Source organism: Pagrus major, chromosome 2 (genome assembly GCF_040436345.1).
Source record: "Pagrus major chromosome 2, Pma_NU_1.0".
Lineage (NCBI taxonomy): Eukaryota > Metazoa > Chordata > Actinopteri > Spariformes > Sparidae > Pagrus > Pagrus major.
This window is the reverse complement of record NC_133216.1, coordinates 10,760,630-10,774,803: the sequence shown is the minus strand read 5'-3', so window position 1 is coordinate 10,774,803 and position 14,174 is coordinate 10,760,630. Positions and strand designations below refer to the sequence as shown.

The following is a 14,174-nucleotide window of genomic DNA, read 5'->3' as shown; positions in this document are numbered from 1 at the left end:
ATACAATGTAACAAACATATATCAGGACAATGCCTTTCTGAATTCATTCACAATTGTTCAATTGACATATTGTTAAGTATCATAGTTAGCAATGATGGAATGTAACTAAGTAGATTTACTCAAGTACTGCACATAAGTGCACTTTTGAGGTATTGTACTTTACTAGAGTATTTCCATTTTCTGGTATAGCTACTTCCACTCCACTACATTTTGGAGACAAATACTGCACTTTTTATTCACTACATTGATTTAATAACTGTAGTTACTATACTTTTCAGCATGCTGCATCACAGCCAAATGAGTGCATGTTTAAATAAACGCATTTTATCTACAGAAATTCAAATAATCAGAAAAATACCAGATATCAGATATGATAGTTGGCTCGATCGACACATAGTATAGAGTATATGCATACATGTAAATACACACTACTCAAAATTAGTAAGGGATACTGGTATATGGTTGCATTATGCGTGTGCATGGATATGCAACAAAAGTAAAAATGAAATGTGTCGCATTATTTTTAGGGACCAAAAATATTCACAAAACGCAAAACAAAAATTCAGATATGTCCCAGAACAAACAATCAAGTGAAACACTAAAAGATCCAAAGACCCTTAACTCATTTTGAGTAAGTGTATGTATAGTTGACTTTTACTTGTACTTTTGATGCTGAAGTTCATTTTATACTAGATAATTTCTTTGGATACTTAAGTATATTTAATATTGTAGAATTGATATCTTTACTTTTACTCAAGTATGACCTTTGGGTACTTAATACAACACTGATAGTAGGAGACCTGGTGTACCAGTAAGACGCAAGCTGTCCAAAATCCAAAATGCTCTCCTCTGGTCTTTGGAGGGCATGAACTGATAACTGTCATGATAGTCTGCCAATTAAATCACTTTAATTGATTGTAGTTTTTTTTTTTTTTTTTTGGCTATTCATTTCATATTTACAAGTGGAAAGTGATCGATGGGGGCACCAAAGAAAACATAAAAATAAGCAATAAGCAAGCATCCAAAAAGTGTTTTTCCTTTTTTTTTTTTTTTTTTACCTAATGTTGGCTAAATTTTAAGTTTATGGGAGTACCAAAATCTTCAGGAATAAGGACCAAACAGATTGCCAGATTTTATATCAGACTGGCCAGGAATGGTGTTTATGAATGATGAACCAACATCGACATCCAAGTCCAAAAGTCAGTGAAAAAGCATGGACGGACACCCCGTGAGAATTTGGATGATACACTTTGGATGATAATGATGCAAATAAATGTACTATCATGTATGTTGTATGCTCTAATTGTGCTTCTTTAAGTAATCTGTGTGAAATGTACCTATTTTAGGCCTTTATGATGCTGAAACACATATTCACTGGCAGTAAATAAGCTTTGCATTTTGCAGTTTTGCTGTGCTCCTGCCCTGTCACATAAATACAAACAAAATAGTTCAAATCACATACACAAATTCAGCCGATTAAATTTTAATGTTCCACATCAGGGATCAAACCAGTTCAAATACAAATATTCTATTGTTGCCTATTGAGCGGCTTCACTTGGACTGTGTTGTGAACCTTCCCCCGGGGATCCTCTGCAGTTGGCAGAAAGTTCATCTCAAGGCCTTCCTCAGTATTTACCCTGAAGATTTAAACCAGATACATTGCAAACATATGACACTACATAACTGATCTTAAGATAGGGGGATAGTGAAATTAATAGCTGTCTCTGAAATGTTAGCAGCGCAAATTTAAGGTATTGTCAATCAGCTAAATAAAGATTTCCATGCGGTGACTTGGTGTCTAAATGGTGCTTACATCACAGTTAAAGAAGCCTCCATCAGCAGACCGACAGCATGCAATTTTTGCCTTCTGGCATTTCATGATAGTCGGCTCTTGTTTACTAATGCATTCTCTGCATTTGTGCATGATGTAACAGTACTGAGAAAACCCCCTGCCTCTCCTCCAACTTCAGTACCGTTCTCTCTAACCACTGCATGATAGCTGTACAATAACCTCCTGTTGTTAAGCCAACAAATGGAAAAACTCCTCTTAAGTTGGCTCTTGGATCTGCTTGAATGCGAGTGGAGGGTGCTCCATTACTTAGCAAACTTCCTCTTCAGTGGGTGCCACATGTGACTGGTGCTACATGTGTCTTGCACAACTTGGAGATTTTCCACGAAGAGAGGAGATCCTAAGGGTGACAGCAAATTTGGCTATTTTGAGCCCATGATAGCCTCGATCAAAACTGCATAACAGAAAGCAGAAAAGGTTGGCCATATAAGGCTTTAAATGCAAAACAGAGTGGAATCCTATGAATCTGATAATGTATACTGTTATGCACTTTCTTGAAAAGGTATTAAAGAGACCGAAATGAAATGATTTTTTACATATTCATCCAGTCTTTAACATTTACCATGCAGAAAGAAAACAAAACATTTTAATTGAATCTTTACTGTGAATGTATCTTTCTTAAACCTCAGCAACCTAATACTTTATGAAGGATATTGTAATCTAATGCTGCTCATATATAGATGACGTTGTTTTTTCGCTTTATTCTAAAAAAAAGGGCATTATGGAGTACTATAAGGCAGTATTAAATAATGTAAAGTGGAGTGGAAAGTCCATCTCACAAACATATAATTCAAACAACCACAAACTATGCTTTTATTTTGAAGACGAAGACTCTCCAGAAAGTGTGACGACACGCCTCCGTCATGACGCCGGCGCGAGTGCGGAAGTAAGTGACTTGAGTTTCCCCACATGGCGAAAATGGCTGCGAACGGGGAAAAACAACAGGGCCACAGACCCGGCATATACAAACAGAAAAATAAGGCCCACAAAAATGGCAGGCACCGGACGAAAGGTGAAATCGAGAGAGAAAACAAAGGTGAGCTGTGTTCAACGATGAAGTGTTACTCGACGACAGCTGTTAGCTGTGTTGTGTTGTGTTAGCGTGTGGCTCTGCAAACACACGTGTTGAGTTTTCTAGTGAATTTAGGGATGGCGTCGGTTCAGTGGAAGACGTTTGTCACACATTTGTCTAGTATTTTATCACCTTTCTTTGGAATAAATTGCGTAGCTCTTGCTAAACGTAACTAAACTGTTGGTGTACACCTTTGTTCAGTTGACGTGTGACCATTTAAAGCACCGGGGAACCAATCAGGGATCAAAGACACCTCATGAGACAAGAGACAGTTGTCATTATATGTTAGCCTTGGGTCAGTTTGTTGTCAGAACATGTTGTCAAAGTATTTATTGGAGTTTTCACACCTCACAACTTTATATGTAGTTTAATACTGATATACAATACTATACTGTACCATAAATTCAATGCCACTAATGCTAAAACACCAAGTTTATGGCTTAGTTGCAAAGCTGTCTTACAACACAATTGTAAACTACACTGTGCATGCAGATGGTATTATATTAAATGGCTTAATTCAGAAAGCTTAGCTCAAATGCAAAATGATTAGTTGTTGTTTTGCACAATTTAACAAATCCATCATACTGCACTGTGAAGATTTGTGACATTCTTTGGCACTTTGTGTGTTATACACTGCAAATACTATGTGGTTTGTCCAATAATGTGTCCAAATTGGCCTTTGTGCATTTGCCACCTCACTTTGGATCTTGAACAACATACTAATAAATCCCTGTGTTGAACTTTCTCCCAGGGAGAGTGTCAGTGACCGCCCTTACCAAAAAACAGAGGAAGGAGCAAAAGAAGATGGACAGAAGGCACAAAGCCAACCAGCTACGCCGGAATAAAAAAGACATGGTATGTTTTTAATGAATAGTCTTCTTTGAATATGTTGTTGGTGCTGCAGAAGTTCCATGTCTCTTGTCTTTTAAGGTCCTCACAGAAAAGCGACGGCTTGGCAGCAGGGACGGTCCGCCTCATTTAGTCGTTGTGGTGTCCCTCCATGCGTCGGTCGACGCCGGTGCTATCACCAAACTGCTTCGTGGGGAGGATGCTGGAGGCATCGTGCATCAGGAGCGATGCGTCAGTGGCATCAGTGACAGTTTTGGGATGATTCTTCCTCGTTTTAAACAAAGGTTCACCTTTGTAAGCCAAAGCACAGGTAAGCATTAAGTGATAAGGAACAGTCATTGCTTTAAATAACTGAACTGAACTGAAAACAGTGAGTGTATTCATCCATTAGTTTTTCAAATATAAATGCAAAACTATATATACAAAAAAAAACCACTCTCACCAAAGCTCAGACTGGCACTCCTCCCACAGCTTCTGCCAGGTTGTTCAATACATGTATAAAATAACTACTGACATACGCTTTGGAATTACACAAGAACATAAAGGCAACCGCTCCCAAGACGAGGCCCAAATCTTATCAATGGCAGCTTGTTTCCTTCTGCATTATTTTTTTTTTCTCCCCAAGATCAAGGTAAGGTGTTCATTACCGTAACCAACATAATATTAAAATTTTCTTGGTTAAGAGACTTATGTTAGTCTGTTGAGTTCAAAGATATGTACTCCAGGCAATGCAGGCGATTATACACTGGTCATATCAGGTGGAATATCCATAAACTTGCCGTGTAAACTAAACTTTAAAACAGTGAAATAAAATGCTTTAACACTCAACACAAAGGTAAACTCTGTCATGTAAAATTTGGTTCTAAATTGCACCATGTTTAAGCCTGTAGTGGTCATTTGCTCCAAAAAGAAAGATTCTGAATCAGACTTACTTAGAAAGTAAAGACCACTGACCCAACATGGGCGCGTGATGTATGGATGCAAAAGGAGCCCACTATCTATAAACTATAGACCCATCCAGGTGCATGCTGGTCCTTTACCTGCCCACAGTATTCCCCAATTCACATACAAAACAAATACGATTATATAAAAACTAAACATGCTGAACAAGGAAATAATTCAACTAAAGAAATACCTAGCTAAAGAAAATACTCAGGATCTTATCGACATGAAGCAATCATCTAAAATATTATTAGTAAAACAACAACTAAATACTAACGACAAATAATAGCTCCTACAATGCCTTTTTGTTGTACTATTTTGTCTTCCTGTTGTCCTGTTCTGAAGCTTTTCTGATGGTTTCTTTGGACAGCTGACATGCACTCCCTGCTGGATGTCGCCAAGATTGCAGACAGCCTTGTATTTGTGCTGGACTCGACTGAAGCTTGGGACAGCTATGGAGACTACTGTCTCTCCTGCCTCTTTGCCCAGGGCCTCCCCAGCCATGGTGGGTATAAACTTAAGCACACTGCTGTAGCTTTTAGACTCCTCTATTGATAAAAAATCAATAGAGGAGTCTAAAAGCTACAGCAGTAGCTTATAGGTAGTGTTTTTTATAGATTTCTTTTCTGGTGTGCATTTTCTAAGCTCTTTTGTCTCTGTCTCTAATTTCACCCCATGTAGCACTGGTGTGTCAGGGTGTGTCTGATCTTCCTGTGAAGAAGAGGGTCGAGTCCAGGAGAGCTCTGTCAAAAATCACTGAGATCCGTTTTCCTGATGCCCGTCTCTTCCCTCTGGATTCGGAGCAGGATGGCACTCTTCTTCTAAGACACCTGGGCACTCAGAGACAGAGAAAGCTTGGTTTCCGTTCCAGACGTTCCCATCTTTTGGCTCAGCATGTCACTTTCACGCCCAACAGCCCTGCTGAGGGAACAGGTGGTGGACCCACTGGGCTGGGAACCCTCTGTGTCTCCGGGTACGTCCGAGGCCGTCCTCTACGGGTTGACAGACTGGTGCACATCAGTGGACACGGAGACTTTCAGCTCAGTCAGATTGATGCTCCATCAGACCCTCTGCCCCTCAACTTAACAGCAGCCAGACCAGTAAAGTCTGGCAAGGCAGGAGACATTGACATGATGGTAGGTTTTTATGGATTTTATCAATCAAATTTCTTAAAATTCAAAATGCAAAAGGCTTCTCACTAACCCTTACCCTAGAAAGGGTTAGGGGTTTCCTCCCATGTATTTTATTGCTTATAAACTTACATGATAAATTTGTTTTAATGCCAGATATAACGACAGATATCTCTGCTGTTCACCTTCAACAGATATTCCTTTAAAGCCCATTAACATTACTTAGTAATAGTTATTTTTCTCACCTTTAAAGGCAGCCAGTTCTTTTTCACTCGGTAAAAACAAGCGACTTAAATAGACTTTAATTCAATAATTTGTTCTTAAATGTGCACTTTGAACTGCTTTACTATGCAGAAATAATCTACAACAATAAAGGAGTCATGACATTGATTATAATAAAAGATTCGAGCAAGATACTTGAGCAAATTTAAGTAAACACAAGAATGTAAAACTCTCTTCTGTTCTCAAAACAAATGTAAATGTTGTGGTGACTCATGCGTGTTTCTCACAGGATGGAGGTGAAGGTGAGGCTCCAGTGCGGGTGCTCATGAAAGCGGACCCAAAATCCAGAGAGAGTCTGCAGGCCGAGGCCGAGGTGGACCCCATGGACGGAGAGCAGACGTGGCCGACAGAATCAGAGCTGCTGGAAGCCGAAGGTGCCGAAACAGAATTTAAACACAACAGCATTTTGAGATGATATTAATTGAGTAAAGTCCTTGGCAAGTGACAGGCAACAATTGCATTGAAGAAATTGCGTATAAATGAAGCTGATTTCCCAGGATGCTGGAGGGGAGTGTGCAGGCTTTTATAAAATGATGTGATGTCATAAAAAATAAAGAGAATCAAACATAAAGAAAAACATCACATAGCAATATTTTGTTTCCCTACAAGTATCTGACACAACCTAAAGTCTTGGTTATATACAATAAATATATATATATATACGATAATAAGACAGAAGTCTAAATGTTTCTTTGATGTTTCTCTCTGCTGTTTAGAGGCCAGGAAGAACAAACGTGTGATGAAGGTCCCAAAAGGAACATCAGACTACCAGGCTTCATGGATTGTTGATGAAGACGAGGAGGAGAATGGAGACACGGATGATGAAAGCAGTGATAATGACGATGACGATGACATGTTGGACGAGGCCATGGAAGGAGAAGATGAAGAGATCAACTCTCAGGTACACAGTTCAGTATTTTTTTAATATTTAAAGTCTGTCTTTAAAGAAGAAGTCTTTTGTAGAAGCTGGAATCTACAAATGTTTGGCATTATATACTCAAATGCACACTATGTAATTCTGCCACTAGGGGTCTCTCAGTCAAAACAATATAAAGAAAAGACGTCTGATGATGTTGTGGGTTCGTGTGAGTTGTTTTCTCCATAGTGAAATAACCATGACTCAGACAGACATGTTTACGGACGAGGTATTGTGTTAAAGTTTATTTCACTTTCAGTTTAGTCATACTTGCCAACTTCCTGGCTCATTCCCCGACATATCATTTGGTGCTTCCTTAGAGGTTATAATGACCGGTAACCAAATGAAACTCACATTTAACTTGATTACATTATAGATTTCTCTGGGTTTGAATATTGCTGCTAACGCTTAGAAGAATGTGAGTACACAAAGGTCTAACAAAGGTCTAGTTGTTTTTTATGGAGTAATTTTACATATTATACCTTGTAATTATTACTCAATTATTAAAATTCCTGTTAATTCATTTAAATCTTTCTTAATTGATTTATCAATTAATAGTTTCAGACCTGCCCTACTTCAGCCTGAGCACACCTTTAGGATTAGTTTAGTCAGACAGTGTAATCTTACGGAGGATGACGAGGACAATAATCTGGAGAAGGAGAAGCTCTGAGTGTCAGTGGTTTCCGGGGCTGGAGCAGTGCATACGTGACCCGCCGTCAGTGCACCTCGTAACTGAGAGGCACTGTTTGTTTTCTCAGTGTCTGTCTCTGGCCTGTAGTGCCAGGCTGCTCACCACAACAATAGTGTTTGGAGCAGGAGTCCCGAGAGAAGCCTCCTGTCTTCCTGTCCTGTGAACAGAACTTCCTGTCTGGACGAAAGGGAGGGGTCGACCATTTATTTTATTTCCAGCTCTGCTTGAAAAGACGTAGGGGAAACTCTCCTTATGCAATGAGTTCATTACGATCTGTAATTGTTATTAGCATGTGTTTGATGTCAAGGTCTGCGTACAGGAATACATATTTAGGAGAGGGTAACAATGGGGAAAAGGGTACTTCAAATGATAATGATTATTATTACTGCAACGAGGATGTTGGAGAGGTTGTGAATCAACCCCATGCTGAGAGTTTCCCTTCATGTGTGTCTCTGCCAGTTGACCGAGCACTGTAAAGCATGTCGTCTTTGATGATTCATTTCCTCTTACAAATATATTACCCATGGAGGTTACATTTCTAGAAGTTGTCAGAGTGGATGTCTGGAAACACCGGAGACAGTCTTTTTTATAGACACACTGATAAAGTCACACAATTGAAATCTATGCAAACCAGGGAATCCCATAGTTTGAATCCTGGCAACTTCCTTATCACATTCAAACATACCGATGCAAATACTACTATGCAGAGTACAAGTCTTCTCAAAACACTGCTCTTATTGTGGCTGGGTAAGTCTTGTTTATGCTTGGCTATTATACAATAACAATTTCTAAACTTAGAATCTCTTTGACCGCACTCGTTCCCAACATGTGCGTCTAGTCATTGTTTGTTTGTGAACGGGGAGGCAGAAAGCTGCCTGAGGGAACTAGGAAAAGAGGTGTGTGTACATGTCTGGATTTGGTGTTGTATGTGCAAAAGCATTTAATACTAAAATTAGGGGTAATAGCTCATAGTTTGAATCGGGGAAGTTAAACACCATTTACAGGAAAATGTATTTCCAATCTGGTGGTAAAACATTTTACTTTTTTTTTTTAATACTGAATGTGTGATCTTGCATACATTTACTTTAAACACATACATATTATGTTGTTCATATTTATAGCATTTCTTTTAGCTTTAAAGTTAGGAAAAAGAAAGGAACAAAACAAACGAATGATAATGAAGTAAATTAGAATTAAGTTAATTTTTAAATTAAGGTAACTGATCCTCTGGCTAATTTAATAAATGTCCTTTTGTTTGGTTAACCCAAAGTTTTCTTCCTCTTGTGGCTTGATGTTTGGACCATGAGGTCTTATTTATAAACCTTTTCCTTAAGTAATTTGGAGTATTTTTACTTTTACTTGATAACATTTAGCCAATTGGCAGACAGGAAATGTGAAGAGAAAATAGGGTAAAGTGTGGATGTGGCACAGGCCCATTTTGATGCCCCATCTTCAAACCCGACAAACAGAATGATATACAATATGGTACTGATGGATACTTTTAACTTTTTAATGCACATGTCATGTCAGTCTAGTGTGATCCGTTTCAAACCAGAAACTTCAATCATATACCTCACAATGTCAAAAATGTATAGGTAATAATAACTTTATAGCGGACAGGAAAGATGAAACTACTTTAATATCTTTATTTATCGACTTCTACAAGGGTCTACATGTGTTTACTTACTCAGAATCAGTGGAATTCTCTGTTCTGGCCTCTAATATCAACATGGCTCAGTTCTGCTTTACTTCGGTACAAATTGTTCTGTATCCTTCCTGCTCAGGAGCCAGGTTCAGGCTGTGCCTCAGAGGAAGAAGAGGAGGAGGATGAGGAGGAGGAGGAAGAGGTGTGCACCACAGAGCGAACTGGAGCAGATCAGCGCTATGATGAGCACATGGACGAAGCTGCGGAAGAAGAAGGTCTCAAACGCTACCGTGAGGCCCGATCCAATGAAATGTTTCCTGATGAGGTGGACACACCCCTCGACATGGCAGCCAGAATCAGGTCAGTTGTTCTTATATGCAGGATGAGGAGTAAATATGCAAGTGTTGTCAATTGAGTTTGGAAGGAAAACAAATTCTGAGATAACTTTCTTTATAGAGTTTGATCATTGCCACGTTTAATCTCATTGCTGTCTTCTGTGTGTGTAGGTTCCAGCGCTATAGAGGCCTAAAAAGTTTCCGCGCCTCGCCCTGGGACCCCATGGAGAACCTGCCTCTCAACTACTCGCGTATCTTCCAGTTCCAGAGCTTTGATCGCACTCGCCACCGCATCCTTGCTGAGGCTGCAGCTGAGGAAGAGGGAGCTATGGTAATAACTGACCAACAAAAAGCAGTGACCATCATCATTGGTAAATAAACTCTTGATGCACTCGAGATTTGTGGCTTCACTGACTTCGTTGCCCTTTCTGTTCCAGGTCGGCTGGTATGTTACGCTTCACATCATCGATGTGCCTTTTTCTGTGATGGAGAGTGTGCAGTCAGGCAGACCTCTGACTTTGGTGTCTCTGTTGCCTCATGAACAGAAGGTATGACATCCAAAAGTGGTTATAACTGTCCATTTGAAACAAAGTGCCGCTGACAGCACAGTATTATTGTTATTGATTTTTCTGGCCTTATCATTTGTTTCATCTTTACACAGATGTCAGTGATGCACTTGTTGGTGAGGAGACACCCCAGTAACACGGAGCCGATCAAATCTAAAGAGGAGCTGGTGTTTCACTGTGGATTCCGGAGGTTCAGGGCTTCTCCGATCTTCTCTCAGCACACATCAGGTAGTAATAGACAAAACTCAACATACCTCTAATTTAAATCACACCATACATGCATTAGAAGAATAGAGACTGCATTCATAAGTTACATTTTGAACCAAAATCAGTTGGATTTGTTTTTATTTTCTTCACAAAGTATATTTGCGCAGTTTGGTGAACTTGGCCAAAGGAATTCGCACTATTGACCGGAAAAAGGATGCTGCATCACAGCCAAAGTACTGCATTTTTAAATTTATTTATTTGATCGGCAATTATACACAAAAAGCAGCGATACCAATAATCAGAAAAATGCCAAATATCAGCCCTGATAATCAGTAATTAACATATTGTTAAAGACGAAAATAGCTTAGAAAGATTGACAAAACTAAAAAAACACAAGCATAAATAAACAAATACAAATCAAAGCAGAAACAAACAACAAAAAACACCAGACAGCTATTATTAACCCATGGCTGTAATAGACGGTCATAGTAAAGACAGCAGCCGCAACAAATGGAATATAGAGACCCCAATCAGACAATGAGTGGTACATTTATTCTCTTAATAATTTGGAAGAATGGACCCCATATTTTCACAAATTTATTGGAGTGAAGTTTTTGCCACTCTGAGATGACACCAAAAGAAAAAGAGGATGATGATGATTCTTTGAATTTATTGATGTTCTCATCCAAACCAGTGTTCAGTCACTTAAAGGCCAGTGAGTTCAGTGTCTCGCTTGGTTTCTAGTTATATGACCAATTATTTGTCGCTCAATAGCATTATGGATTTGCTGTTAGTTCCTTTCAAAAACTACAGCAGCAGAATGATTGTGGAAGCAATTGGTCCGCAGCAGATTTAGCTGCGGGACATACAGCTATAAATGAATTATTGAGCATTGAACTCAGCTCTGCTCTTCTGTAGCTGACAAACATAAGATGGAGCGCTTCCTCAGGCCAGATGCCCCCACCGTGGTGTCCGTGTACGCTCCAATCACCTTCAACCCAGCGGGAGTCCTGCTCTTCAAACAAAGGAATGATGGTGAGATGAAAAGTCCGGCCTGTGTTTGAAAATAAGTAGATTTCATTAGTGGCTTGGCTGCCTTCATTTTAAACTTTTGACTGTTCGCTCTGTTGTCTCTTAAATTGTTTTATTTGATTTTATTCATTTAAGTTAATTCATGGTATTTGAGCTTGTGTTCTTGTTACTGTGTCTTTCTAGGCATGCAGGACCTTGTGGCTACAGGCAGTCTGCTCAGCTGTGACCCTCAGCGCGTTGTGCTGAAGAGGATTGTAGTGAGCGGACACCCGTTCAAAATTAACCGGCGTTCTGCAGTCGTTCGTTACATGTTCTTTAACAGAGGTGAGAGGATGTTGTCGTCCTTTGACAAAAGAATATAAGATGATGGTTCACTTCTCTGTGGCTTTAAGCTTCATGGTTAACAGCTCTCTTGTCTTTCTGTGTCAGATGACATCATGTGGTTCAAGCCAGTGGAGCTGCGAACAAAGTGGGGTCGGAGAGGCCACATCAAGGAGGCTTTAGGTGAGAAAATTAAAAATAAAACGCTGCGTCTGCAGCTTCCTTTGAGCAATGTCTGTTATCTTCTGCCAATTCTGACTGCTATATTTATTTATTTTCAGGAACACACGGTCACATGAAGTGTGTGTTTGATAATCAGCTGCGTTCTCAAGACACAGTCCTGATGAATTTGTACAAGAGAGTGTATCCTCGCTGGACGTACGACCCCTACGTGTCGTTGCCTTTACCCTGGGTCAAGAGAGAGATAACTGTGGAGATGGATGACTTGGACATGGAGTAGTGGAGGGACAAAAGACAGACTTTACATCATTGTGATCACATGACATTTTCAAAAAGTGTAATGTGTATTAATTAAAACTATTTAGATCAAAAGTATCCCATGTTTAATTGTTTATCTTGAGCAGGGCTGCTAGTGTGTTTGGCCCACCACATTTCTACTGAAAAATTAATTTTAAAAAACAAACTATAATATATGTATTGCTGTTATTTATTTTTCAGACTCTTAAGCACAGCGTCCAGAGTAAAATTTTGCATCAAAAGTCAGTCAATTAAGGAAACTTGGGATATTATACTATTATGCATCATAGCAACACAATGCAGCAGGTGTTTGTTTTGGCTCCTGGCCCACAATAAAGTTTCAATTTTGTCCCTCCAAGGATGAAAGTTTGGGCTCCCCTGATCCTGAGGTTACTTGTTCCATTTTGCTATTGAGCTCGTTGCTGGGTCTGTTCTGGCCACTAGATGGCAGTGATGAATAAGAATTAATCGAGCTTCCTCACGACTTTGTTTGAAATGGCTCAAAAGTATTTGAGTGACTACCACTGAACAAATAGCTGTGTATGATTAGACGGATGATGAGGGCTGTTAGAACAGCAGCTGGTGGGTCACTAATAGTTTTTACATTAGTCATGTATCAAGCCCATTAAACTGGCAACTCTTGAAAGTCACACAGATGTGGCTTAAAGCCTGCAGCCACATTAAAATGTAATAACTGGGACAAAATCATTATATTGATAATGTTTTGGATATTTGAGGAGCTCTAATCAGGGATAAAGAACTCCCAAGTTAAACAGAAATTCTCAGTGAATGACTTCTGGCCTTTAAGATTTTGACAAATAGCAGTTGTCAGCTTCATTTATTTATGTTCATTATTTATCACAAACACGCCTCAGTGGACTTTACAAAAAAGAGGCAGCCAGGACCTAATTAATCACCAGTCTTGGAATGAATTTAATGCCGTATGAAATGACATCCAACACAAAATACAAGACTTCTTCACTCGTCTAAGCTATTTTAAGTGTGAGGGCAAGAGGGCAAATAACTGCTTTACAAACTATTCCCCGAACACGCTCTTGATAACCTTTCTGTTTCGTGTTATTCATTGAAAGTGGTGTACCTAAAATTGTATGAACATGGAAGAATAGATGTATTAATAGCACTTTGCTCACTATCACCAGACAGTGTACACCCCTCCACACCCCCTGCTCTCTCTCTCCATGGTGGTCCTGACCTGAAGCCTCCTTCTCAGCTTTAGTCAACACACACACACTCACTCAGATCACGACCTCTCTGTCGCTTTCAAACTGAAGCTGAGATGCTCTACAGCTTTCCGTCCTTCCCTGACCCGATGCTCTGTTTCTTAGGAAAACACTTGATTTATGAATTGCAATATTTATCATAAAACTGAGCTCCCGCATGCTTGCAGCAACATGATTCATCCTTGGGCTGTGTTGGGACTGCACCACATATGCATGCCAATATGTCTGGGAAACCAGAAGGTGAAGACTTTGGGATGGAGAGGAGAACATGATCCAAGAAACAAAGGGGAGCAAAAGTTCACTGCGTGCTGTTTTATTTGGAAAAAGTTGAAGAAAAAAGATAATACAATCGAGAAAGACTAATGTCTCTATTGCCCATGGGGGGCAAGCTGGGAGCTCTGGACAGTTTTGTGGTAACACTCAATTTATTTCCTGCTTTGCTTTTTTTTTTTCTTACATGTATCAAGGCAAGGGCACAGTAACTGATGTGTTGAACACATCTTGTTAAGGCTGAGGGGAGGGGTGTTGTGTGTTCTGCTGGCCAGCAGTTCATGACGAGGGGAGGGGGAATTCAATACCCCCTTGATGGAGAATGCTCTTAAAGTAACACATGTACAAA

The 14,174-nt window shown here is 39.6% G+C and overlaps 1 protein-coding gene across 1 annotated transcript; it reads left to right on the top strand.

The window, feature by feature from the left end:
- Nucleotides 1-2,736: 2,736 nt before the first annotated feature.
- Nucleotides 2,737-12,392, top strand: tsr1 (TSR1 ribosome maturation factor). Its single transcript, XM_073492140.1, has 15 exons — nucleotides 2,737-2,885; nucleotides 3,673-3,776; nucleotides 3,852-4,080; nucleotides 5,083-5,217; nucleotides 5,394-5,848; nucleotides 6,354-6,498; nucleotides 6,841-7,025; nucleotides 9,516-9,736; nucleotides 9,883-10,042; nucleotides 10,149-10,259; nucleotides 10,373-10,505; nucleotides 11,403-11,519; nucleotides 11,700-11,840; nucleotides 11,946-12,020; nucleotides 12,119-12,392. The coding sequence occupies exons 1-15, from the start codon at nucleotides 2,759-2,761 to the stop codon at nucleotides 12,295-12,297; spliced, it is 2,517 nt and encodes an 838-aa protein (XP_073348241.1). The 5' UTR covers nucleotides 2,737-2,758; the 3' UTR covers nucleotides 12,298-12,392.
- Nucleotides 12,393-14,174: the final 1,782 nt, after the last annotated feature.